At 49.0% G+C, this 26,710-nt stretch overlaps 1 protein-coding gene across 1 annotated transcript in view; it reads right to left on the bottom strand.

Moving 5' to 3' along the window:
• LOC135209598 (synaptojanin-1-like) overlaps positions 1-21,182 on the bottom strand; it is a gene marked incomplete at its 5' end in the record, with an annotated part of 47,747 nt that extends 26,565 nt beyond the window's left edge. Inside the window, 8 exon segments of the mRNA XM_064242290.1 lie at positions 17,682-17,740; positions 17,743-17,854; positions 18,182-18,209; positions 18,211-18,253; positions 18,256-18,338; positions 19,897-20,061; positions 20,623-20,787; positions 21,031-21,182. Coding sequence (XP_064098360.1) covers positions 17,682-17,740; positions 17,743-17,854; positions 18,182-18,209; positions 18,211-18,253; positions 18,256-18,338; positions 19,897-20,061; positions 20,623-20,787; positions 21,031-21,182 — 807 coding nt within the window.
• Between the last annotated feature and the right edge of the window lie 5,528 nt (positions 21,183-26,710).

Genomic DNA, 26,710 nt, shown 5'->3' with positions numbered 1-26,710 from the left:
CTTCTGGCTACGTGGGTGATCAGGAGAGTCGTACTGAATTCTGATGGTAAGCGACGACATCCGTACGCTCCGCCGAGAGCCCACGAAGTCAGAGTTATCGGACCTCCTTATCGTTCCGTAGAACTCTCCGGTGGCGCAGTCCCTGACGCAGGTGTCTGGGCCAACCAGTACCACCTTCACCGTCCTTGCTGACCGTTCGGGATATTTCCCCAAGTCCTTGGATACTTTTTCCTTGGACCTGTGGTGCTGCTCAACTCAACACTTGTGTAAGCTTACCCAGCACCCTAGCAGGCAGAAAAGCATCGATTCCTGGTATTACTGGAGAATGCATGTGTGAATGAGAGAGGACTGGCTTCTCTCACATCTTTTTCTACCTCTAACTTGTGGGAGAGGATTACGGTCGTTACCTTGCTGAGGGGGAAAGGAAGTCAGATGCATTAAGCGTATTCAACAGAGCGCCATCTATCTCTTTGCTAGAGATAGGAGTAAATATCCACCAACTTCTACCAACAAGGTGAAGAAGTGGATGCCAAACATGAGACAAACCCATTACTTTACATTGTGCTCATTAAAGGAGCGATCACGAGAGGTTCGCCGTCTCGTGACCGCCGATGCTATGACGCCGTCCTCTCAGGCACGGTCTTCAGGACGACCGACGTACGCCGAAGGTAGTTGGAGGCGACGTCAGGGTCTGTCCGCTGTTTCTCCTTCTGAAGGAGGAGTATCGAGGGATCTGCTCTTGTTGGGAGGGACTAGAACGGTCCTACTCCACGGAACGCTGTGACGCCCGAGATCAGAGAACTTCGCGGAAGTCTTAAGCTGATTCGTCTGCATAATGGCCTCGCGTAAGGATCGACCGCTAGCCACCATCAGAGCCCACGTCCCGGCTCGAGTCATTTTGGGGTCCCAAGAGGGAGCCCAAATATGATGATGGGGTTGCCGACGTCAGAGCTTGCGGACTCAGTCCTGGATGCATGTGGAGAATCTCGTCCAGACGGGAAGGACTCGCTAAAATCGGACGGCTGCTCCTCTAAGCTGCTTCCTCCTCCTCGTACATCGGAGAGTCGTTTCTACGTGCATCAGAAGACCCGATACTGCCGAAACAGGTTTACCCGGAGTTAGAGCGAGGCTGACTCCAGGTGTTCCCTGCAGACAGCTCCTGCGGAGAACCTATGGTTCTCGCCCAGGAGGCCTTTGCCCTGAATCTACCGCTATGGCAGCATTGCCAGGCAGTTTCCTGGTTGGATTTTGGGTCCCTCACAATATCCAAGGTGGCGGCCGGCTGCCGGGATTTCTGCTCTCGACGGACGACGCCTTCCTTCAGAGACTGTGCAGTCTGGAGGAAGAGCAAATCTCTTACCTCGCCCATCAGACTGCTACCCTGTGGGCCGAACCCTTGTTTCTGTCGCGTAGGGACGCAGTCCTTACCCGAGTGGGACCAAGGGGGCTGGGCGGGAGGCGCATTCGGGCTAAGAAATTGGACTCTTAGGAGTTCCCCAGCTCTCTTTCCTGGAGAGATGGTGGAGACGCTGCGGTGGACGGCGGCGCCCTGACGAGAGTGCCGCTTAGTCCACCAGGCAGTCTCGAAGGTTTCCTGGGCAACCGTCGAGTAACTGCGGCCAAAACCAAGAGCTTGGCTAGCGCTTTCACGATCGGCGAATACGGTTGCAACCGTCCAAACCCCGTGTGAAGACTCCGTTGTTTCGACTTCTGCGAGAGGAGGCCCGCAATCAGCCCTCCTCCCAGCCCTCCCCCCCCCCCCCTTTTGTGTTTCCTATCCCCAGGAGGTGCTGGAAAGAAGTCGCAACGAGGAGGGAAACGCTACTGGACGTCGTTCCCCCTCACCTGCTTCCGAGGAAGTGGGGGGGTGCCTGCGAGCCATTTGGCGACTTGGCGAGCGGCTACGGCGGCAGTGAGACTGGATTAGTCGACGTCCTTCGGAGGGATAATAATCTACTACCCTTCGGAGGTCTCGGCCCCCCTCTCTCCAACCGTCCATCTACGACCTATTTCCGGATCAGCAAAGGACAACCCTTCGACAGTAGATCAAGACCATGCTGGCGAACGAGCTGTAGAAAATCCGTGAGGACCAATCACCCGGCCTTTTACAGCCTTCCTCTCCTAGGAGAAGGCATCGGGGTCTGGCGCCCGGTGATAGACCCTCTCTCCCCTGAACCGCTTCGTTCGCCAACCGACGCTGGTCACAGAATGGTATTCGGCACGCTGCAGTGCTCGACTCGATCAGGGGAACGATTTCATGCTTTCGGTGGAACCTGAAGGAACGCGTACATTGTTCAAATACCCATTCCTCATCATCCAGAAGTAACCTCCGCTTCAATCTTCGACGGACTGGGTGTACCAATTCAATGGCACTTTGTTTTTTTTCGGGTCTCTCAACGCCCACAGGTGGTTCACGCGAGTGGTTTCATCTCTGGTGTCGGCTTGGGCCCATTCGCACGGGATACGTCGTCTGAGGTATCTCGACGATTGGCTAGTTTCCTGCGAGCTCGCCCTCTGCTCGCCGTTTGCTACAGGACAGAGATCGACTCCTCAGAGTTTTGTCGCGATCGGGATTTCAGTGATAAACTAGGAGAAGTCGCGAGTACTCGAACCGCAGCAAAGATGAGTACCTGGGTATTGCTGATAGATACGGTAGCAGGGCAAGTCTTTCCAGCATACTTGCGTATCAGCAAATTCAGGGAGGCAGCCGGCTCGGTTCCTTTCGCGGCAGGACAGGCAGCACAGCATGGCAAGTCGGATCGGCCATCTGTCTTCACTCGAGAAGTTAGTTCCCTCACGGGCGTCTTCACCTGCGGTCCTCTCCAGTGGAGGCTAAGGGAGATTGGGTCTCAGGCCAAGGATCCTCCTTACGTTTCCCGTGGCTATCACGGGACAAGGTGGGAGGCCGGTACCTAGCCTGTGGCTCACGACAAGAAACCTCTTTAAGAGGAGTGGCCCGTACAACACGCCCCCCCCGAGATGCTTCTGTTCTCAGACGCATCGTGACCGAGCTGGGGCGCACACCTGGACGGGTTGCCTGACTTCAGGTGTGTGGGACCAATACGAGAAGCACTCTTCACATCAATGTCCTGGAACTCAGGCGGCGTCAAACGCTCTCAAGAGTTTCGGGACCGCTTGGTGGGACACTCAGTGGTGTGATGTGCGACAACACCACGTAGTGGCATTGTCAACAAGCAGGGGGGCTAGTGTCTCTTCCGCTCCATCAGTTGACGGTGCAGGTGCCGGTGGGCCACGGCTCACTCGAAATATAGTCTGGTCTCAGCACGCTACATTCCCAGGCAAGAGAATGGTAGCGGACAAGCTCAGTCGTCGGGTCAGGTGATAGGGACCGAATGGTCTCTACACCAAGATTGGCGGAAAGGCTCTTCACCTGTGGGGGGCGACCGGAATCCGTAGACCTGTCGGCCACCCGGCACAACATGATATCCAGGTGTTCTTCTCGGCCGGGGCCGACCCATGGGGCAGCTGTCAGAGGACGCTCTCCAACAACCCCTGGGACCACCTCTTCGCTTACTCCTTTCCTCCCTTCCTGTCTGTTCGAGAAAGTGATCAGTCGAGCGCATGTCCTCCCGAATCTCAGAATGATCCTGGTGGCTCCAAACGGCCTCCAACCGTTTGGTATCCGGACCGCTGGCTCTTCTTGCAGACGCACCGATAAGAGCTACACCCAACTGCACAACCTCCTAGCCCAGCCACACGTAGAACGTACCTACCGAGCAGTCCAGTCCCTTCAACTTCAAACGGCTGGCTGTTGTCCACCATCTCTTGCGAACGAGAGGCTTTTCTTTCGTCGCGCGGCAACAGAAGATGGCTGCACGTCCAGACAGTCCTCTGCAAGCTGTATACCAGGGGAAGTGGGCCTCTTCTGTGGTTGGTGTCGGAGACAGGGGTTGTCTCCTCTCAGAAGCCACTCTTTCAGCAGGTAGCGGATTTCCTCGTGTTTCTTTCGCCGAGAGAAGCTCCTCTCAGTAACCCCCAGTTGGGATATAGAGCCGCTCTGGCTCTCGCCTAAAGCTGAGGGGACTGGACATCAACGAATTCGTTCGAGATATCCTTGCTAATGATAGGAGCTTCGAAGGTCTTGCCCACCCATGAACTCAGAGCCCCCTGCGTGGGACTTGACTCTCGTCCTTAGATCGGACTTCGAACACCGTTCGAGCCACTCCGAGAGTCGTCAAACAGGGATCTGACACTCAAGACCCTCTTCTTGCTTTGGCCCTTGGCATCGGCGAGAGAGTAGGGGAACTACATGGCCTTTCTTTTGTGTTTAAACATAACCAGAGGCTGGGATCTGTGACGCTCGATTTTCGTCCCGAACTTCTGTATAAGACTCAGAATCCGTCGATCCCGGACGACAAGGTTCTATCTTTCACGATCCCCTCCCTGCTGGACTTTACAGATAACGATGCTGATGAGATGCTGCTTTGTCCTGTGATGGCGCTACGGCGCTATCTTAAGAGGAACTCGACACTCAGCCCTGATGTCGACGCCTCTTCGTTAGCACTGGTGGTCACCAAGAAAGATCTCCAGAGACCACTCTTCTTTCTGGCTACTAGGTGTCAGTAGCGTCGAAGCTATGGTAGCGACGACATCCTTACGCTCCGACAGAGAGCCCACAAGTCAGAAGGTAATCCGGACCCTCCTTAGCGTTCGTCAGAACTTCTTCCGTGGGCGCAGGTCCCTGAGGCAGGTGTCCTGGAGCCAACCAGACACCTTCCACTCCTTCTACTTCGGGATATTGCCCCGACAAGTCCTTGGATACTTTTTCCCTTGGGACCTGTGTTGGGCTGCTCCCCCCTCCCCCAAACCCCCAACCCGTTTTGTAAGCTACCCAGCACCCGAGCAGCAGAACGCATCGCTTCCTGTGATGACTGGGAGATGGCATTGTGACTATGATCGAGTGACCTGGCTTCTCTTCACCATCTTTTGTCTTATCCTCTAACCTGTGGGCATAGGGTCTATCTGGTCATTTGATACCTTGCTGAAAGGAAGTCAATGCAGGTAAAGCTAATTCACAGAAAAGGCTCCATCCTTATCTCTTATAACTGAGAGATAGGAGTATAATCCACCACTTCTCCAACAAGGGGGGAAAGTGGATCCAACATGAGACAAACCCATTACGTTACATTGCTCATGTAAAGGAAAAAGGTTCTTACACAATGCTGTTACGAAGAAGATACGCTTGCTCTCTCTTATACTCGCCCAGAGGTCCTGACCATTGATCCTGCGGTGCACACCCCGATCATCGGACAGAGGCTTGAATCCCTCCCTCCGTCTCTTACGACCAGGGAGGCATTCCAGTGGATGGCAGAACACCAGTCTGTTCATCAAAAGACTCAGATTCCATCCCACCAGAAGTGAGTCTTCCTATTGTTAAAGGACCGAATGGTTTTTGTTATTACGTATCTCGGAAGCCAGTGACAATTTGGTCGAAAATTGCATTTTTCCTAACTATACAAACCGCAGCTGGGAACGGTCGTAAGCTTCGAACAGGAGAACGGTAGTTAACTGCTTTTCACAACTGTCGTCGCGCGCCGCGCGCTGGGAGGTAAACAAATCACTTTTTTGCCTTTTTTGGCCCATGCAAAATACGCAGAGTGAGGGGTGGCATGATGATGGACTTTATGTTAAAGACCTCAGGTTTTGTTAAATAGTTAGGAAAATGCAATTTTCGACAAATTGTCATATTTGTTCCGATACGTAATACAAACCATCGTATCCTTTCACAATGGAGAGACTCACTTCTTGGTGGGTGGATATCTGAGTCTTTTGATGAAAGACTGGTGTTTCGTCCCTCCTTGGAATGGCCTCCCTGGTCGTACGAGCGAGGGAGGGATCCAAGCCTCTGTCCGTTGATCTGTGGTGTGCACCGCAGGATCAAGTGGTCAGACCTACTGGCGATACAAGGAGAGGCAAGCGTATCTCTTCGTACATCATTGTAAGAACTTTTTCCTTTACATGAGCATTTTGTAAAGTATTGGTTTGTCTCATGTTGGTCATCCACTCTCCCACTTTTGGAGAAGTGGTGGATATTTACTCCTATCTCTAGTTAAAGAGATAGGATGGATGCTCTGTTAATAGCTTCACTGCATCTGACTTCCCTTCGCAAGGTCACAGACCGTATCCCTCTGCCCCAGGTAGAGGTAGAAAGAATGGTGAAGAGACAGCCGTCACTCTCTCCATTCACACATGCATTCTCCCATTCCTACCAGGAATCGTGCTGTTCCTGCCTGACTCGGTGCTGGTAAGCTTACACACCGTGTTGAGCACACCACAGGTCCCAGGAAAAAGTATCCTAGGACTTGTCGGGGCAATATCCCCGAAGGTAGAAGGACGTGAGTGTCTGGTTTGGCCCAGACACCTGCCTTCAGGACCTGCGCCACAGAAGTTACTTACGTAACGCTAAGGAGGGGCCGATACCTCTGCTTCGTCTCTCGTCGCGAGCGTACGGATGTCGTCCGCTACATCAGCTTCGTACGCTCTCCTGGACACCTCACGTACCAGAAGAAAGCGGTTCTTGGAGGACTTCTTTCTTGGGGACCCCAGTTGCTACGAGAGGCGTAGACACGTCGGCCTGAGATGTCGATTTCTCTCAGTAGCGCCGTAGCGCCTCACAGGGACAAGGCAGGCATGCTCATCCGCATCGGTTATATCTGTAAAGTCCAGCAGAGGGGATCGTGAAGACTCGCACCTGTCGTCAGGGATCGAACGGATTCTGAGTCCTTAGCTAGAAGTATCGGGACAAATCGGTCGTCACAGATCCCCACCTCTGGTATGTTTACATCAAAAGAAGGCCATGTAGTTTCCACCCCCTCTTCTCTTCGCCGATGCCAGGCCAGCAAGAAGAGGTTCTTGAGGTTGTCAGATCCCTGTCCTGACGAACTCTCGGAGTGGCTCGAACTGTGTTCGAGTCAGACCTCCTGTAGGCGAGAGTCACGTCCACGCAGGGGCCTGAGTTCCCTGGTGGGCAAGACCTTTCGAAGCTCCTCATTAGCAAGATATCTCGAACGAATTTCGTGATGTCCAGTTACCCTCAGCTTTTGGATCGAGAGGCCAGAGCGGCTCTATATCCCTTAACTGTTGGGTACTTGGAGGATTCTTCTCTCGGCGAATAAACACAGAGAGATATCCCTACCTGCTGAAAGAGTGGCTGCTGGACGGAAAAGAGGACAAACCCCAGGTCTACGACACCAACCACAGAAGACGGCCCACTTACCCTGGTATCATCTGCTAGGATGTCTGAACTGTCCAGCATCTCTGTTGCTGCGCTAACGGAAAGCCTCTCGTTCGCAAGAAAGATGGTGGATAACAGCCAGCCGTGAAGTTGAAGGACTGGACTGGCCTCGGTGGTACCGTTCTACGTGTGCTGGCTAGAAGGTTGTGCCGTTGGTAGGCTCTCTCGGTGCTGTCTGCAAGAAGAGCCAGCATGTCCGGATACCAACGGCTTGAGGCCCGTTTGGAGCCCAGGATCTTTCTGAGATTGGGAGTGACCAGCGCTAGACTGATCACTTTCCGAATCAGACAGAGGGGAGGAAAGGCGTAAGCGAAGAGGTTTTCCCAGGGGTGTTGAGAGCGTCCTCTGCAGCTGCCCATGGGTTCCCGGCACGGCCGAGAATAACACCTGATCTTCCGTTGGCCGGGCTGGCGAGACAGGTCTAACGACCTGTCGCCCCCACATGTTTAAGAGCCTTTCACAAAAAGCCACCTCTTGGTGTAGAGACATTCGGTCCCCTAGCGACCTGATCCGACGACGGAAGCTTGTCCCGCTACTACAATTCCTCTTGCACTGGAATGTAGCGGTGGCTGACGAGGCTATAAGTCGGGGGAGTTGTTAGCCGTGGCTCCACTCGTTGCACCTGCCCGTCAACTGATGGAAGCGGAAGAGACACTAGCCCCCCTGCTTGTTGACATATGCCCTACTGTGTATGTTGTCGCACATCACCACCACTGAGTGTCCCACCAGCGTCCCCGAAACTCTGGAGGAGCGTTGAACGCCGCCTTGAGTTCCCTGGGGACATTGATTATGAAGGTGCTTCTCGTGATGGTCCCACACCTGCAGTCAGTCAACTCCTCCAGGGTGTGCCCCATCCCTCGGTCGATGCTCTGAGACAGAAGCATCTCCGGGGGTGGGCGTGTGTATGGGCCACTCCTCTTTTAAGAGGTTCTTGTCGTCGAGCACCAGGCTAGTCCTGCCTCAACCTTGTCCGTGATAGCCACGGGAAAGTAAGGGGGACCTTGGCCCTGAGACCAACTCTCCCTTAGCCTCCACTGGAGAGACCTGCAGGTGAAGACGCCCTTGAGGGATTCTAACTTCCGAGGACGACAGATGGCCGACTCAGTCTGTGCCATTTTGCTGTGCTGCCTGTGGGTTCCTTCCGCGACAAACCGGCTCGATCTGCCTCCCTGAAGATTTGTCTTGATGAACTCAAGTCTGCGGGAAAGACTTGCCCTGCTACCGTTAGTCTATCAGCATACCCAGTACTTCATCTTCTGCTTGGGTTCGGAGTCGTACTTCTCGTAGTTTATCACGATCCCAAGATCGCGACAAAATAACTTGAGGAGTCCATCTCTGTCCTGTAGAACTTCGAGCGGAGCTCGCCAGACAGCCAAATCCGTCCGAGATACTCGAAGAAGTATCCCGTTTCGAAATGGGCCCAAGCGACACCAGAGTGGAACACTCGGTGAAGCACTTGGCCTTTGTGGGGCGTGTTGAGATCCGAACAAAGTGCCATCTGAATATGGTACACCGTCCCGTCGAAGATGAAGCGAGGTACTTGCTGGAGCACTGATGGATGGTATTTGAAATACGCGTCCTTCAGGTCCACCGAAAGCATGATCGTTCCCCCTTGATCGAGTCGAAGCACTTGAGCGTGCCGGATCTCCATCGTGGAACCGCGTCGTGCTGAACGAAGCGGTCAGGGGAAGAGGTCTATACCGGTGCGCCAGCCCCCCGATGCCTCTCCACTAGGAATAGGCTGCTTAAAAGCCTGGTGACTGGTCCTCCACGACTTTCTACAGCTCGTTTCGCCAGCATGTGTCTTGATCTCCTGTCGAAGAGCGTTTGTCCTTTGCTGATCCCGCGGACATGGGTTCTGTCAGATGGACCGGTTTGGAGATGAGGGGGGGCCGAGACTCAAGGGTAGTATATTATCCCTCCCGAAGTCGTCTACTATCCAGTTCTCGCGCCGTAGCGCTGCACATATCGCCCAATGGCTCGCCAGTGCACCCCCCCACTCACGGCAGCAGTGAGGGGAACGCCGTCCCTAGCGTTTCCCTCCTCGTTTCGACTTCTTTTCAGCACCTCCTCGGAGGAAGGAGGTGCTGGAGGATGTCTGATTTCGGCCTCCTCTCGCGAAGTCGAACACTGGAGTCTTCACACGGGTTTGGACGGTGGGCAACCGGCTTCGCCGCCGTGGAAGCGCTAGCCAAGCTCTTTGGGTTTGGACCGCAGTTACTCGAGGTTTGGCCCAGAAACCCTCAGACGCCTGGTGGAACTAATCGGGACACTCTCGTCGGTGCGCCGCCGTTCCACCGCAGCGTCCACCATCTCTCCAGGAAAGAGAGCTGGGCGAACTACTAAAGGTCCATTTTCTTAGCGCCCGAGTGCCGCCTCACGCCCAGCCACGGCCCTTGGTCCACGTCGGGTAAGGACTTGCGTTCCCTACGCCGAAGAACCAAGTTGGCCTCACAGGTGTGAGGCAGTCCTGATGGGCAGGTAAGAGATTGCGCTTCCTCCAGACTGCACAGTCTCCTGAAGGAAGCGTCGTCTTCGTGTAGAGCATGAACTCAACCGGGAGAGCCGGCCGGCCGACCTTGGATATTGTGATAGGTGACCCAAATCCACCAGGAACTGCTGGAATCTGCCATAGCGTTAGATTCACAGGGCAAGTGCCTCCTGCTGCGAGAACCATAGGTTTCTCCGCAGGAGCTGCTGCAGGGACACACCTGAGTACAGCCTCGCTAACTCCGGGGTTAAAACCTTTTTACGGCAGTATCGGGTCTTCTGGATGGCACGTAGAAGACGCCTCTGGCCGCTGTAGAGGGATAGGAGCGCTTAGAGGACCTCCCGGATTTTAGCCGTAGTCCTCCCGTCCTGGAGACGAGATTCTCCAACCTTATCGCAGGACGGGTCCGAAGCTCTGATCTGCACCCCATCATCATTTTGGGCTCCCTCTTGGACCCCAAAATGACTCGAGCCGGGACGTGGGCTTTGCATGGTTGTGCGGCGATCCTTCCGCGAGGCATTATGCAGACGCCTCAGCTTAATGACTTCCGCGAAGTTCCTTCTTATCTCGGGGCGTCACAGCGTTCCTGATGGAGTTTTGGACCGTCCAGACGTCCGCTCCAACAAGATAATATCCCTCGATGCTCCTCCTTCAGAAGGAGGAAAAGCATGCGACAGGACCCCTGCGGGTCCGCGCTCCAACTACTTGGCTCGGACGTCCGGCTATCGGATTCCTAAGACGCGTGCCCTGAGCGTACGGCGTCATAAGCTGGGTCTATCGAGCGGACGCCACCCTCGTGATCGCTCCTTGGTAACCTCGTCGGCTCCTCCCGGTATGCCCGTGAGTTTGAAGGTATAGGAGGAGGCATACCTGTACCTGCCCCCCGGCGCTCGCTGCAGGACCAGCGGCGTGATGGGCTGCTGCCGATCGTAACCCGCGTACGTCTAGCACATGCGTCTAGCGTGCGCCGCTTCGCCCGGGGGGGCGATTCGGCTCGGCTGAGAAGTCGAGACCGCTCTCTAGCGCAAGTCGTCTGCCGCTGGTCACCTTTCTCCGCCCGGGTCCCATCGGGAGCGTGGCGGACGAGGTTCAACTGCCTATGCTCCCTTTCGCGTCGAGAACCTGTGCCAGCGTCCTCTCGGCGCGTCAAACCGCTGGTACTAGCCGTGGGACTGAGTACCTGCGGCCCGTGGGGACTCCTTCCTTCACGCCTCAACCCGTGGCCGTCAGTGACCGTCTACCGTCAGCACCGAGCGCCGCTGTTGCGCTGCGAGAGGTCCAGTGGCCTGGCGAGAGTCGTGTGCACGACTCTCGCCAGTCCTTCTGCTCCGTGCCGCCTGTCTGTCGACGGCGAGCGAGCTCGGTCGTCGAAAACTTTGGCTGACGGGGTCCCTCTTTAGAAGAGCGTCCACTTCGTGCTTCTCGCGAACGAAGCAGCCGGAGACGGAACCTGGCTTTAGCGGCAAACCACTAGCAACAGTGAGGACGCAGCCGCCGAAGCTGATGCAACCTCTGGGTCCCCGTCGACTTCTTCTTTGCAGAGAAGCGACGGGCCCCGCCCCGAAGGACAGGAGGAACCAGCTAGAAGAGCTACCCCATCTCGGCCTGAGCGAGCCTTGCCCTTAAGAAATCCCGGAAGAGTCTTTATGGGGGAGGAGGCACCTTCTTCTTCTTCGGCTGTTTGGCCTTTAGAAGTCGGGGGACGGAGAGGCAGCAGACAGACGAAGAAGACGATGAAGACGATTGACGCACCTTCTTTCCTCTTCCTCTTCTTCTTCGCCAGCTCCGCAGGACAGACGTCGTCTTCCTCCAGGAGGGAGAGCCGGGGCGGTTGCCGAAGCACCTGGGCGCCTACTCGCACCTGTCCGGAAGGACCTGAGGACTGTTACAGCAACACCATCCACGGGAAGGCAGGAACAGGTCCGGGGACAGCAGGAAACAGCAGGAACATCTGCTTGAATGTGCCACCTGAAAAGGAATAGATCGCTGAGCGGCCACGTGTACGGCAGGCACGCAGTACTAACGAGATGAGGGAGCGCCAGGCGTCCTGTCGACAGTCCCCGACATCCGTGTCACTAGGCGGCAGTTCCAGGGGGTTACTCTTGTGGGAGCCAGCGGAAGTCAGGGTCGGCAAAGGAAAAAATTCATGTGGTTGTGGCATCGTCCTCTTTGAACTGCGGCAATTGGTTTTTGTACTGCCACCAGTGGGTGTCCACCGCTTATGATTGTGAGGGCGTATATGACAAGATGTGGGTGGCGTCCATAGCGCAGGGTAGGTTAATGTGGTCGTCGTGGTGGTCAGCGCACCATGAGTGACCACGCCGACCCCCGCCAACCCGCTGTATCAACCCTTGATGCTGGCAACTCCCTGCAGTACCCAGCGACTCCGCACACTGACTGTCCAATCGTACCCTTCGCTGCTGGCACACCTGCGGAAGCAAGAGTCGGGTTTTAATTAGGAGGGCTTTCCCCGCGCCTTTGGGGCGAATTCACCCCCCAGAGCGACAGATAAGACCCCGAATACAACTGTACGTCGGGTACCGGCCGCCCTCTGCCACCCCTACGGGATCGTAATAGAAAAGGACTCCCGCTACCTCCCCCCGCAGGGAAGGCGCAAAAACGTGGGTGCTGGCGTGAGGCAGGAAAGAGGACGAGTGTCCGTCACCAAGGAGTCACTGGACTTTTCCGATGACCCTTCTTGCCGGCCTAAGTCTCTTCCTGCCCTCGTACAGCACCCACTGCGCCTCGGACCAATCCATACAAACCATACATGGCTCGTTACGAGAAGCACTCTCGCCCTCGACAACGAGAACAAACCTCGTGGGGGTCCACCTCCACAAAGGACCTGAACCCCCCACATTTACGTCCCTCCAGCCCGGGACACACTCTACGGGCGACTGTAGGATCCTTCCCCTTTCCCTCGTAGCCGTAAGGAGAGAGGGAATGGGGTGGGGGAGGAATTGGATACTCGCTAGCCTTCCCAGTGGAACTAGCAGTTGGAGAAGAGTAGGAGCAGCCATCGCCTTGCGGCGATGGCCTCTCAGAGTCTGGGAAAAACGTATCGTCAGGAGAAAACGTTTTCCCGAGGAGGGTTACGAACTCTCACTGTAGGTAAGGGTCTGCCGCCACTGTGAAACGTCGTCTGGGTGGGGCTGATTGACACCTGACAGGAGAGAGCCGATACCGTCCTCCGACTCATTCCAGTCCTCGTCGAGGTCGAAACCTCTCAGGAGGACCGAAGGAGTATTTAAATACGGTGTCCGAAGACACGTAGAAACGCCGCTGTCGCAGTAGAGGAGGTGGAAGTAGCTTGATCGACCGGCCAGAACTGAGAGAGCCTTCTTGTCCGGAGACGAGAGACTCTGGTTCAAGACAGAATCGGCAAGCTCCGATCGCGGCAAACCCACCGTCGGTTTGGGTTCCCTCTCGGGCCCCAAAACGACTCGAGCAGAGTACATGGGCTCTGCTGTGGGAGCGGCGATCCTTCCCCCCGTCGTTGTGCTGACGATCAGTGCAATAACCTGGGTAAAGTTACTCTGAATCTCGGAAGCTACAGCGTCTTGAGGAGTAGGACCGTCCAGTCCCTCCAACAAGGGCAGCTCCCAGGACCTCCTCCTTCAGAAGAAGGGCCAGCAACAGATCCCTGACGGTTGCCTCCAATCACTTGCGCGTACGTCCTGGTTGGTCCTAAGACCAACCTGGCACGTGCGGCGTCGTGACGGGATCGTGAGCGGCGCATCTCTCACGATCACTCCTATATACCTCGCTCTTCCTGGCGTATGCCGAGGAAGTTGAAGGTATCGGAGAGACAGAACTGACGCTCCCACCCCCTCTCCCCCTGACGGTCGCCTCCAATCACTTGCGCGTACGTCCTGGTTGGTCCTAAGACCTTACGTGGCACGTGCGGCGTCGTGACGGGATCGTGAGCGGCGCACCTCTCACGGTCACTCCTAGCTACCTCGCTCTTCCCGGTGTAGCCCGAGGAAGTTGAAGGTAGTGGAGAGACAGACTGACGCTCCCCCCCCCGCTCGCGTGGCAGGACCAGCGTACGTGTGGGGCAGCAGCCATCACCAACCCGCGGTGGGGATCGATCTGCAGGCCTGGCCGTGCCGCTCACCTCTATGGCGAGCGGCTCGACTGAGAACGTCGACGCTGATGTCTAGCGTCAGGCGAGCTGTTGCTGGTTTACCGTCTCCGCCCGGTCCCGATAGGAGCGGCGTCAGGTGACCTGCTAGGCTCGTTGTCGCGGTGAGACCGGCGAGCGTCCTCTCGGCGCGTCGAGCCGCTGGTACCAGCCGTGGCTGGTACCGACGACCGCGGGGACCCCTTCCTCGCCTCAACCCGTGGCTGGTCAGCGACCGTCACGTCAACCCGAGCAGCCAGCTGGTCGCTGCGAGAGCGTCCACTGGCCTAGCGAGAGTCGTCTGCACGACACTCGCCAGTCTTCTGCTCCGCGCTTCGGTCTTGGCGGCGAGCGAGCTCGAGTGTCAAGACTTTGGCTGGACGGTCTCCCGCGGGAGACCGTCCACTCGGTACTTCTCGCTAACGAGAAGCCGAGGCGGATCCTGGTTTAGCGGCAGAACCGCTAAAACCAGGCGAGGAAGTGCCAGCCGAAGCTGGTACTTTCCTCCTGGTCCCCGTCTTCTTCTCCTTGGTAGAAGAAAAGACGCGGGCCCTGTTCCCGAGGGAGCAGGAGGACCAGCAGAAGAGCTCCCCGAATCGCCGGAGCGAGACGGGCCCTTAGAAGGTCCCGGAAGGGGCCTTCTTAGGGGGGAAAACCCGGGTTACCAGCTGGTCGCTGCAAGAGCGGCCGCTGGCCTGGCAAGAGTCACCTGAGCGTCTCTCCACCGCCTTCTGCTCCGTGCCGCGTCTTGGCGCCGAGCGAACTCTGGCGCCGAAACTTGGCTGCACGGTCTCCCGAGGGAGAACGTACACTCGGGATCTCGCGCGAACGAGAGACCGAGCCGGAACCTGGCGTAGCGGCATCGCCGCTAGCAACCAGGCGAGGAAAAGTACCAGAGCTAACCGATACTCCTCTGGTCCCCGACTATCTCTTCCTTACGGAAGGGAGACGGGCCCCGCTCCCCGAAGGAGCAGGAGGACCAGCAGAAGGACCCCCCGTCCCACCGAGGTGGGACGGGCCCTTAGAAGTTCCCGAAGGAGACTTCTTAGGGGGGAAGGCAGCCTTCTTCTTCTTCGGCTTATGGGCCTTAGAAGTCGAAGGGGAAGAGGCAGCAGCAGACGATGAAGACGAAGATGACAGCTTCCTCTCTCCTCTTTCCTCGTCAGCTCTCGCAGGACAGTCGTCAGGTCCTCCATCCAGGAGGGAGCCGGGGCAGTTGCCGAAGCAACAGGGCCCGACTGCACCTGTCCGGAAGGACCTGGGACTGGGGAAGACACACCGTGGGCAGGACCAGCATGGACAGGCACAGGAATCAGGAGCGACAGGAACAGCAACCAGCTCAGGAGCGGCAGGAACAGCAACCAGCTCAGGAGCGGCAGGAACAGCGGCAGCGGTAGACCCAGAAGGGACAGCCAAGCCAACAGCGGGAATCACATCAGCGGCAGGTACGGCAGGCCCAGCGATCGCCTCGTAGAATCATCGGCAGCCAGCGGAACCTGGGTCCTGGCGGCCGGTCCAGGGCGAGCTGCTGGAACAGCGGAAGTCTGGGGCAGGCAACACGAAAGAAAACAGGCGGCGGCGGCAACCCCACCTAGGTACGGCTGCGGCCCTAGGAGCGGCAGACGGCGTCATCGACACAGCATGGGGAGTGTAGACCAGGAGGGGGGGAGCAGCATAAGCGGCCGTGGTAGTAGTGGAGACCGCCCCAGACCTCGCTAGACGCTGCAGCAGCCCGTGGATGCTAGGCACGCCCTGCCTCCGCGGTGGTCCATACCTGTCCAAGGTCGTCTCCCACGGATGTAGCACCTGCGGTAACATAGATAGATTAGTAGAGGGGTTCCCTCACGCACGGGGGGAAGACATGCCCCACCCCCGAACGCAAGGAAGACCCCAAGTACAAAATACAACGAAGAAGCTGAGCGGGGGGCAGGAAGGAAGACGAAGAATCGGATACAAGGGAGTCGCGGGAGAGCTTTCCGACGACTTCCTGGCAGACCTCGCTTCCCCTACCCCCGCACAGCAGTGAAAAGTAATATGAAAATGAAACAGAATACTGCCCTTGCGATTCACTTCATAGAACTTAAGGGGAAAAGATCAATTCCCGGGTAAGAACGGAAACTTGATCCAATAATATGATGCTATCATAAAATATATATGAAAATGAAACAGAATACTGCACTTGCGATTTCATTTCACATAAAAAAAACGTAAGGATCAATTCCCGAAAATTGATCCAAATTAAATTTCATGCAAATAAATAAATGAAAATGAAAAGAATATTGCAATTGCGAATCCACTTTCATTGCATTCTATTATACAAAATTAAAAGGCTCGTGCCGAGCGCAAACACACACTCGGTAACGAACGCACAGGGCAAACATATAATGAAAAGAGTACTTACATTTTTCAATTACACACTTTCGCCCAAAATACATGACTCGGCGCGAGCGCGCCCGCCCTCGGCACCGAGGCATAATTCACAAGGGTCAATTCATGAAAAGAGAGGAAATCGCCGCATCTACGGCGATAACTCCATGTTGGTTCATAATTAAGTAATGAAAATGAAAACAGTGTACTTACAGTTTCATTTTCAAGTCAAACAAACCATTAGTAGAAAACACAATATAAACAAAGCATACGACGATGAAGCGGGCAGAGAGCGATGACGAACACGTCCTTCACACCCGCGGCCGAAAGCAAAAGTGATTTGTTTACCTCCCAGTCGCGCGGCGCGCGACTGTCGGACAAGCAGTTTAACTACCGTTCTCCCCTTGTTCGAAGCTTACGACAGTTCCAGCTGCCGCTAGCTACTTCCTATTGTTAAAGGACCGATGGTTTGTATTACGTATCGGAACAAATTTAAATTTATGGTGAATTTTTAAAAAAACTTTCCTTCCCTCCGCGCGCGGATTCTCCGCCACAAATCTCCGCAATGCGTAAGTCCCATTCTCGGAATATTTGCTCCGTTTCATATTAGGCATTTCATAGAGTTTTATATATGAAAAGTGCGCAATTTCAGTAGAATAAAACAAAAAAATATCTGAAAGTTGTAGCTTTTCTTATTTCTGAAATAATTGCATAGTATATATAAAAAAAATTCGACATTCGGTCAACTTTAACTCGTCAGATTTGGTCAAAAACTGCATTTGTAAGCTAATATTCTTACAGTATAGTAATATTCAATCATTTGTCTTCATTTTGAAAGAAATTGGAAGTCTCTAGGACAATATTTAGATTTATGGTGAATTTTGAAAAAAAATATTTGTTTACATCCGCGCGTTACGAATTCAGGAATTATTTTGTGATAATATTTTTCTCTGTGTTGCTTTTATCGTTTTACAATGTGTTGTATACCAAAATGATTGCAATTTAGTGTACATTACAACGAAAAAAAAAGTAACTTGTTATCCTTAAAAAAAACCGTTTTGTGCACAGCGCGATTGAATACAATTATATAGAAATTTCGTTTTTTGCACTATCATATATCGCACTATTTATTATATGATAATGATAATTTTTTTCATTTCTGATGGTTGCATACTAAACTTCAGGCAATGACAAAAAAAAGTAGCCAAAAATGAACTCTTAATCTTGAAAACTAAGCGCGTTGTGATTTTTTTGAAAAAAAATATTTTTTCCGCTTCCCGCGCTCACTCTGAAACGTCTCCGGCACACGGGAGACATTTTTTTTTTACCGCTTCGGCGTTTAAGGGTTAATCAATATTGGCATATACCACTACTCCTGATGCAAGAGAGTTTTTTTAATAGATAAGACCCCTCCTGAATCCTCTAAGAACAGGTTCAATACTCACCGACTGAACTTTGTTACCTCTTGAGCAAAAATAACCATATCCCTCAATCTGCTCTTTATTCTTGGTTTGAGTTTTTTTTCCAAAACCTCTGGCCCACCACCTTTACACTCTTGATGGAAATCAAACACTACATGCGGAGAGTCTTTACTCCAAGGGCAGTTAAGATGCTGAATCTGAAAAGCAAAAATCCTCTTGGTAAGATGACACATAACAATTATTAATATGAATCATATCAAACTTAAGAGAGTCAATGAAACATAGAGTAGTGATCCATAAAAAAACAAACAGTACTACTTGCAGATTGTTCTTTCAGATTTCTGTCTCTTTGATTACCTGTGAACTACTTCACAATGGACAAATTTGCTTCAACTGTCTTTTGTTTTGTTTTTTTGTGATTTAGTTACTTTTTACTGAAATGACTACAAAAAATTTCACTGCAACCAGTTCAAAATATCTTACGCTCTTTTACGGAAATTCGTCTGCTCAAGTTCTCAACCAACCTGAAAGACGTGAGAAAGTGCCGCTCTCCTGGCTGCGTCCAGTTACTCCAGTTCCCAGAAGGTTGATCACAACTGCTGACCGTAACGCTCCCTCAAGAAACGCATGTGCTTTTGGAATGCTTGAACAGACACTTCTGGTTACCCTGGGACATTTTTACTTTGTTTGAGAACCAACCTGCAAAGTGAAATGATAATGTGCAAGTACAAAAAAATAATATACATACATACATTGAAATAAATCTCTGACAGTAAAATGTTTCAAAGAACCACTGGGAAATTGTGTAAATGAAAGATAAATATAAAAATATAATTTAAAAAAATGCATTTTGCATATAATACTTAGATTTATACTATGAATTTTCAATTTATCTTTCATAAATTATCTTCATTAAAAATATTTTTATTGTATTCTTACATACAGTGGTACCTTGACATACGAAAGGCTCAACTTACAATCTCGAGATAGGAAGCAAATATGAAGATTTTTTTTGGCTCTACATACAAAAATAGTTCAAGTTACGAAAGGTTGTTGCTGTAAAGTCCCAAGATTCACCCGGACCACCGAGAACAATTTCAAAAACTCGCGCACCACCAAACTGAGTAAACTCGCCACCATCCTCCCGCTCTCCCATTGGTTCCTGATGCTACTCACACCATAAGATCCTGCTCTCCTATTGGTCAGCATCTACCCATTGTGCCCTATGTATTCTATTGGTAAAAGGATGCTGTACATTGAAAAACTTATTCATGCAATACATTTAATAAAAAAAAAACATTAGGTAAAGATAGAATAAAGAATAGAAATGAATGGTTATTATACTGTTTGGTAGTTTCATTAGTTGAAGAGAGATAATGAAAATTTATGGCTTACTGTGTGCTAGGAAAAGTGATTGCTTGGCGATCGTTCGGTAATCGTAAGTGCTGAATGTAAACAAACAAGGTTGGAAGTTTTTTTTTTTTTTTTTTTTTTTTTTGTGTATTATAGTTAATGATTAATTAATAATTATTTGAAATGAGTACATACTGATTATTTATACATTTTATTGGCATATTCTAAGCTTTTAGCTTCTTAGGTTAAGATGTCAGAATCATAGACTAGGCTACAGTAGCAACTGCTAACATAGGCTAGGCTTATTGCTAAGGGACATATGCTAAAGTCCTAATATATGCAGTAAAAATGGGGTTGAAAATTACATGCAGTTGAATATTACTCTAAGTATGTACAGTATTTTGCCTTTTTGGAGTCATATTTCTTCCGTCGGATCTGCGTCGTAACCCTAGAACATGTGTTGTAAGCCTGGAATAATTTACTGGGGTGTTTTTGTAGGGCTTGGATCGGATTAGGCATGTAAAATGCAGTTCAAAATATGAAAAGCTCATGATACAAAGGCCACCTTGGAACGGATTAATTTCGTACGTTGAGGTACCACTGTACTTGGTAGTTTTTCCGATTGTATATATTCAAACTTATAATCTCATGGTACCACACCAAAATGATAAAACTCCAACTGACCCCTTGCTTTACCCAGATAATGAAATTTCCTTGCTGTGACTTGTACTTACACTCAATTTCAACATTACAACCAATGGGGCTTAGAACTGGTCAAAAGAAATTCTACATAAAGTACAGTAGTACATGTAGCAATAAGTTTTGCAAGCTCACAAAAATATTTAAGGAACATCATTACTCAATTTAGCATAATTAAACTGCTAACAAATAACTTACATTTAGTCCTGGTTGTTCCCAGAAGAGAGGAACTGTACCACGGGTCTGGACATATGAGAGAATCAAATCATCCATTGAATCAATGTAGATAAACTGCTCAGTCTCAACGAAGTTTGCTACGTGGCCGCCATCATTTACTCCACGAACCATAAATCTGAGTTGATAGTGACAAGAAATACTGGATTAACCATTTGCATCAACCTAAAAATGTAATATGTAAACACAAAGGGTAAGACTAAGAACCTACAGTATGCATTAACAGGTTACCCTGTGGTATCCTAAAAATTAGCAGAATAAATTCCTTGAAGATATATAAAGGGAAATGAGCACATTTATATTTAACTATACGCACTTCTTTGAAAGAGCATTAAATGAAAATAGAGTTCCCATTAAAAAGGCACTAAAAAATTATACATTAATCACTCTCTTGTTCTACTGAGCAATTATTTACATGTACGTGGTACCAAGAAAATAAATTTGCATTATCCAAACCTATACTCACAACATGAAGGGATACAAACTAAGAACTTGAGAAAAACATATGAATATTTTGTTCTCTGCCAAAGAGATGAGATATGATGTAAGGTACAACCCTTCCCACCAAATCTCTCATTACCCTATTAGGTATAAAACTTTGCTCTCCAAGTGATGTATCTGCACTCACTCGGGATGCTATTAATATTCTACTACACTAACAACTACACTGCTACAGTACCTTGTTCCAGCTCTTTCACAGCTAAGTCTTGATATGATGAGTACTTTTGGTGTGTGATTATTCATATACATGGAAGAAAATTCAATGCTCCCGCACATAATCTTTATCAGCCACTGTTGACAATCCACTCCAAATCTTTTTAGATGCAAGTGCAACATACGGTTCCTGGAAATTAAATATTATATGAGAACGTGCCCTATTTCTCAAATGCACAATACATAATCAGCCATACTTTTGTAATTCCACAGGTTGTAAGTAAAAAATCAGTTGTTCAAGACTTAAAAACTTATAACAGAGTGAGTTGGTATGACCAGGATTACATTGCACAAATAATACTACCTTTAATTTATCAAATACTAGTAATAAAATTTACTTTAATTTGACAAGGATTTATAGCCAGTGACTTACCAAAAAAATCTGTTATCAGTTCGGCTAGTTTTTGAACGACGCTGAGCACACAAAGTGAGGTCCATAGCTTCTCCAGTTCCACTACTGATGCTGAAGTAGAAGCTTTCGTTCCCTAAAAGTTTTTTTGTTTCTTTTATCCATGGCTCTTCCTCCTATAAAATGCAACCAACACCACATATGAAATATAAAAATACACAATTTTTTTTTTAATTACATTAATTTCAATGCTGCTTTAAAAAATACAATTGAGCTTCCTACAATTCAAACATCAAACACCTAATATCCTAATACTACATAAATAAATTTTCTCAGATGATTCTGTTAACAAAAATACACCCTCATATGACCCCTAACATATATAAATTAACCCACAGATGTTACTGATTACAGTTCACTTTCCTGCCATATTCTAGATGGCACTAGATGTTCTGCGTATGACCCTTGGACCAAAAATTGCACTGATTTCAGCCCTCTACTTTTCACTTTTTTCTCTTCGCCTCTTTCCACCTAGCTGTCCAAACTCCTTAGGTCTGTCTAGCTCTAATTTTAGGCTCTCTTTTAAGAACATACATATTCTCAAGCAAGTCCTCTAAGAACCTCAAAATGTGACTCAGTGGTTTAACTGAACCATTTGTAATATTTTAAAATAAAAACAAAAATATCTTGCACAAATTTTGAGAGAAATATAAGCACTGTCCAGCTGAAAATAGATCATGAGCTCTATTCATCATCAATTATATACCTGGAAGTTACAGTGAATGAAGGATTTCCTGATAAACTCAATACAGTAAAAATATCCTTCTGGAACCTTCTTCAAAGGTATACAGTAGCAACTCAACTTAACAAATTTCCAACTTAGATTTTATCCGATAGGTCAAAAACCTTGCAAGTCATTTAACCCTCTTACGCGAAGCGGTAAAAAAAAAAATTGTCTCCCGTGTGCGGATGTGTTTCAGAGGGGAGCGCAGAAGTGGAAAAATATTTTTTTCAAAAAATCACAGCGCGCTTAGTTTTCAAGATTAAGAGTTCATTTTTGGCTCCTTTTTTTGTCATTGGCTGAAGTTTAGTATGCAACCATCAGAAATGAAAAAAAATATCATTATCATATATAAATAATGCAATATATGATAGCGCAAAAACGAAAATTTCATATATAATTGTATTCAAATCGTGCTGTGCGCAAAACGGTTTAAAGGTAACAAGTTACTTTTTTTCGTTTGTAATGTACATTAAATTGCAATCATTTTTGGTATATAACACATTGTAAAATGATAAAAGCAACACAGAGAAAATATTATCACAAAATAATGGATGAATTCGTAACGTGCGGACGTAAACAAATATTTTTTCAAAAATTCACCATAAATCTAAATATTGTCCTAGAGACTTCCAATTCTTTCTAAATGAAGACAATGAGTTGAATATTACTATTACTGTAAGAGTATTAGCTTACAATTGCAGTTTTTCGACCATATCCGACGAGTTAAAGTTGACCTAATGTCGAATTTTTTTATATACGTATATATTTTTTATATGCAATTATTTCGGAAATAAGAAAAGCTACAACTTTCAGATATTTTTCGTTTTATTCTACATAAAATTGCGCACATTTTTCTATATATAAAAACTCTATGAAATGCCTAATATGAAACGGAGCAAATATTCCGAGAATGGTACGTACGCATTTCGGAGATTTGTTGCGGAGAAATCCGTGTGCGGAGGGATGGAAAGTTTTTTTTTGTTTTTTTTTTTTTTTAAATTCACCATAAATCTAAATATTGTGCTAGAGACTTCAAATATTGTTTCAAGATGAAGATAAACAAATGACTGAATATTACTAGACTGTAAGAGTTTTACCTTACAATTGCGTTTTTCAACCATTTCGGTAGAGTCAAAGTTGACACCGAACGTGGTTTTTTATCTATTTATCGTGATTTATATGCAAAATATTTCAAAAATGAGAAAAGCTACAACCTTCAATTATTTTTTTTTTAGTTGTATTCTACATGAAATTTCGCACATTTTCATATATAAAACTTTATGTAACGGCTAATTAAAATGTGCAAACATTACCACAATCGCACGTATGATTTTTTCGGAAGAGTTACCGCGCGGACGTAAAGAAAGTTATTTTTTCATAAATTCACCATAAATCGAAATATTGTGCTAGAGATTTCCAATTTGTTGCAAAATGAAGTTAAATGCTTGAATATTACTAGAAAATAAGCGTTTTAGCTTGACAATTGCGGTTTTTGACCATTTCGGTAGAGTCAAAGTTGACCAAAGGTTGAAATTTTGGCAATTATCGTTATTTATATGAAAATATCTCAAAACTGATAAAAGCTACAATCATGAGTATTTTATTGTTGTATTCTACATAAAAATGCGCACATTTTCATATATAATACTTCATGTAACAGCTAATTTACAATGGTACAAAAATTATGTCAAAGTGACAAAATAATTTCCGAGATGTGTCACAGATACTTTTTAGTGCGGCAGAAAGAAATTCGCGCTTGCGCGCCTGCGTAACGATTTTAAACAAAACAAACACCTTGATCCGTGAACTCCCAGCATCCCCCCCCCAAGGCGCGTGATTCAAAAGTTTTAGGCTGGTAGGCCTATAAGTATTTTTCCGCGAATTAAAAAAAAAACTTTTTGTAAGTCGACGTAAAATACGTCCAGTCGGCACACGGGAGACAAAAAATGTCGACGTAAAATACGTTCAGTCGGCATAAGAGGGTTAAGCAAAGCCTCATTTCATCTAAAAGGGATAACCATGTAAGCGGCATAAGATTTCACAGATCCTGAAAACAAAACGTGATTGATTCCTGTCTGCATGAGCCTCTAAGCATGGGTTCTATGTTGCCAGAGCAACTAACCCTGCACTGTGCTCTTCCTCCCACTCAATCATTTAACAGGTGTCGTCTACACTAATTGCTTGTTCTTTTTCAGGATGTGATCTTTTGCATCTATGCATTACAGGTGCTTATAAGTTCTCCTATCTGCTACAATGTAGTTTGCCAGCTGCAAACTCTCATCACAATAATGTTAATATTTTTAGTAGGAGGCATTTTAAGAAGAAGTAAATTTTGCAAATGAATCACTAAAATAGAATGAGTATAGAATTCAAGTAAGAATAAGCTATCCACTATCTTCATACAGAACCTGCTGCATAAGCTACGTGCGTTGGCAGCTATGGGGTATATAGTAGGCTACACTACATGAAATGACAATTTGTCCAAAATTGCATTTTTCCTAACTATACAAACCTGAGGTCCTTTTACAATAGGAAGGTACTAGCGGCAGCTGGGATAGGTCGTAAGCTTTCGAACAAGGGGTTCAGGTAGTTAACTGCTTGTCCGACAGGCGCGCGCGCGCGACTGGGGAGGTAAAACAAATCACTTTTGCTTTTGGCCCAAGCAAAAACTGCAGAGTGAGGGGTGGCATGAGGTGGGACTATGTGTAAAAGGACCCTCAGGTTTGTATAGTTAGGAAAAATGCAATTTTGGACAAATTGTCATTTGTTCCGACACGGCATACAAACCTTCGGTCCTTTTACAATAGGAAGACTCACTTCTTGGTGGGAGGAATCTGAGTCTTTTGTGAACAGACTGGTGTTCGCCCAACCTTGGAATGCCTCCCTGGTCGTAAGAGCGAGGGAGGGATCCAAGCCTCTGTCCGATTGATCGGGGTGTGCACCGCAGGATCAATGGTCAGCCTCTGGACCAAGTACTAAGAGAGAGGCAAGCGTATCTCTTCGTACCAGCAAACAAGAACAAGTTCCTATTTGCAAGAGGCAACATAAAGTTATGGTTTGTCTCTTGTTGGCATCCACTTCCCCCCCCTTGTAGGAGGAAGTGGTGGATATTCGCTCCCATCCCTAGTGAAAGGGATAGGATGGGGCTCTGTCGAGTAGCTCACCGGCATCTCGTCCTTATCCAGCAAGGTGATGACCGAATCCCTCTACCCACAGGTAGAGAGGGGGAGAAAAAGATAGGAAGAGAAGCCAGTCACTCTCTCATTCACTTATCTATTCTTACAGTCACACCAGGACTCGATGCTGTTCAGCCTGCTAGGGTCTGGGTTAGCTACACAACGTGTTGAGCAGCCACCACGGGTTCCTAAGGAAAACGATCCAAGAACCTGTGGGCAATATCCAAAAGGTAGAAGGAGGTGCCAGTGGTCTGGTTTGTACCAGACCCCTGCCTTCAGTACCTGCGCCACGGAGAAGTTTCTTGTGTAACTCGAGGGAGTGTACTTCTAGGTCATCTTGGTGCTGACGAAGAGTCTTCAACACTCAGCCCTGGGATGTCGAGTTTCTTCAGAAAGCGCGGTCGCGCTTTCACAGGACAAAGCAGCATCTCCTTCGCATCGAAGGCGGTGAAGTCCATTAGGGAGGGGATTGTGAAGGACTCTAACCGATCGTCAGGAACCGAAGGGTTCTGAGTCTTCGCTACGAAGTCGGTACGAAATCGAGCGTCACGAATCCCCATCCCTGGATGCTTGACTTCGCAGGGAAAAGTCATGCAATTAACCTCAGAGGAAAAGAAGGGAATGGTCGTATGACCTATCCCTTTCTCGACTTCGGTGATGTCCTGCTACCCATACTGGTCTATCCGTCTGCAGCGAAGTGTCTCACATTCTCCTATCCCCAAGCAGTGAAGTTCTTCTTCTCGGTAGTGGATAGGACACCGACAATCCATGGTGGGTGTCGATGGTATGGGTACTGTGACAAGCCGTAGGACGAAGAAAAGACTGTTATGGAACAACCGAACTAAGTCCACAGCGAAGTTCGTAACAGACTTGGGCGCTCTGACAGCTGCCGACTGACTGCGTTCGGTAGGAGGCAAGTTGTCCAAGCACCCGAGCAAGTCACGTGACCTTCGCCTTAAAAAGGGTTATGCCAAGAGACTAAACAAATAATTTGTTCGTCACCGATGCCAGAAGGCGAGGTGATGATTCTCTTAAGGCATGTGCCCAACAGGCGAAAGTCAATTGCCTTCTAGAGACCGAGGTCCCTGATGGCAAGATATCTCATAGTATAGTTGATTCTCAGCTAAGGAGAAACAACACTATGTGTCGTGGAAGACGAAGGTGTACAGAAAATGCAACCTACGTCTTCACAGCTGAACCGAGAGAAGGATTCTCAAGATCTGAACCTGTGCTACAAACACTGAGAACGCTAACCGCTATTCATTGCTGTCCGGTGAGGATCGTAGTTACAATGGAAAGCGGAGCGCTTTTCAGTAATGAAGACACAGGGAAATACTGCCTGAAGAAAACTGCTTCTCATGGGCTGAACATTTGGAAGTAGAGCTGTCAGGTCGGAGAGTAGGCGATGTCTTCTGACACATCTGTTAATTCGGGGGGGCGAACAATGAATAATTGCACACCTACGAATACGAGATATTTGAAGACAAACTCAGATGTCTGCAAAAATCATTCGCATTATCGCGGTGCGATGCAGCGGGAGACTAGTACAGACTTCTGTTACCGTGCGGTAAACAGAAAGATGAAAGAGTCCAAGAGATATCTCCGTTGAAAATTCTCGCAATGTCGAAGGCGATGAAATAGAGCGTCACAGCAGTAGATGGTCCTTCATTATTGCGAGAATCCCCGTTAATCAGAGACCTAGTCCATGATTGTGGGCAGAGATACGGTTCGGTAGTCAATCAAA

Source organism: Macrobrachium nipponense, chromosome 38 (genome assembly GCF_015104395.2).
Source record: "Macrobrachium nipponense isolate FS-2020 chromosome 38, ASM1510439v2, whole genome shotgun sequence".
Classification (NCBI taxonomy): Eukaryota; Metazoa; Arthropoda; class Malacostraca; order Decapoda; family Palaemonidae; genus Macrobrachium; species Macrobrachium nipponense.
Note: the sequence above shows the minus strand (reverse complement) of the source record. Positions and strands in the feature narration are given on the sequence as shown.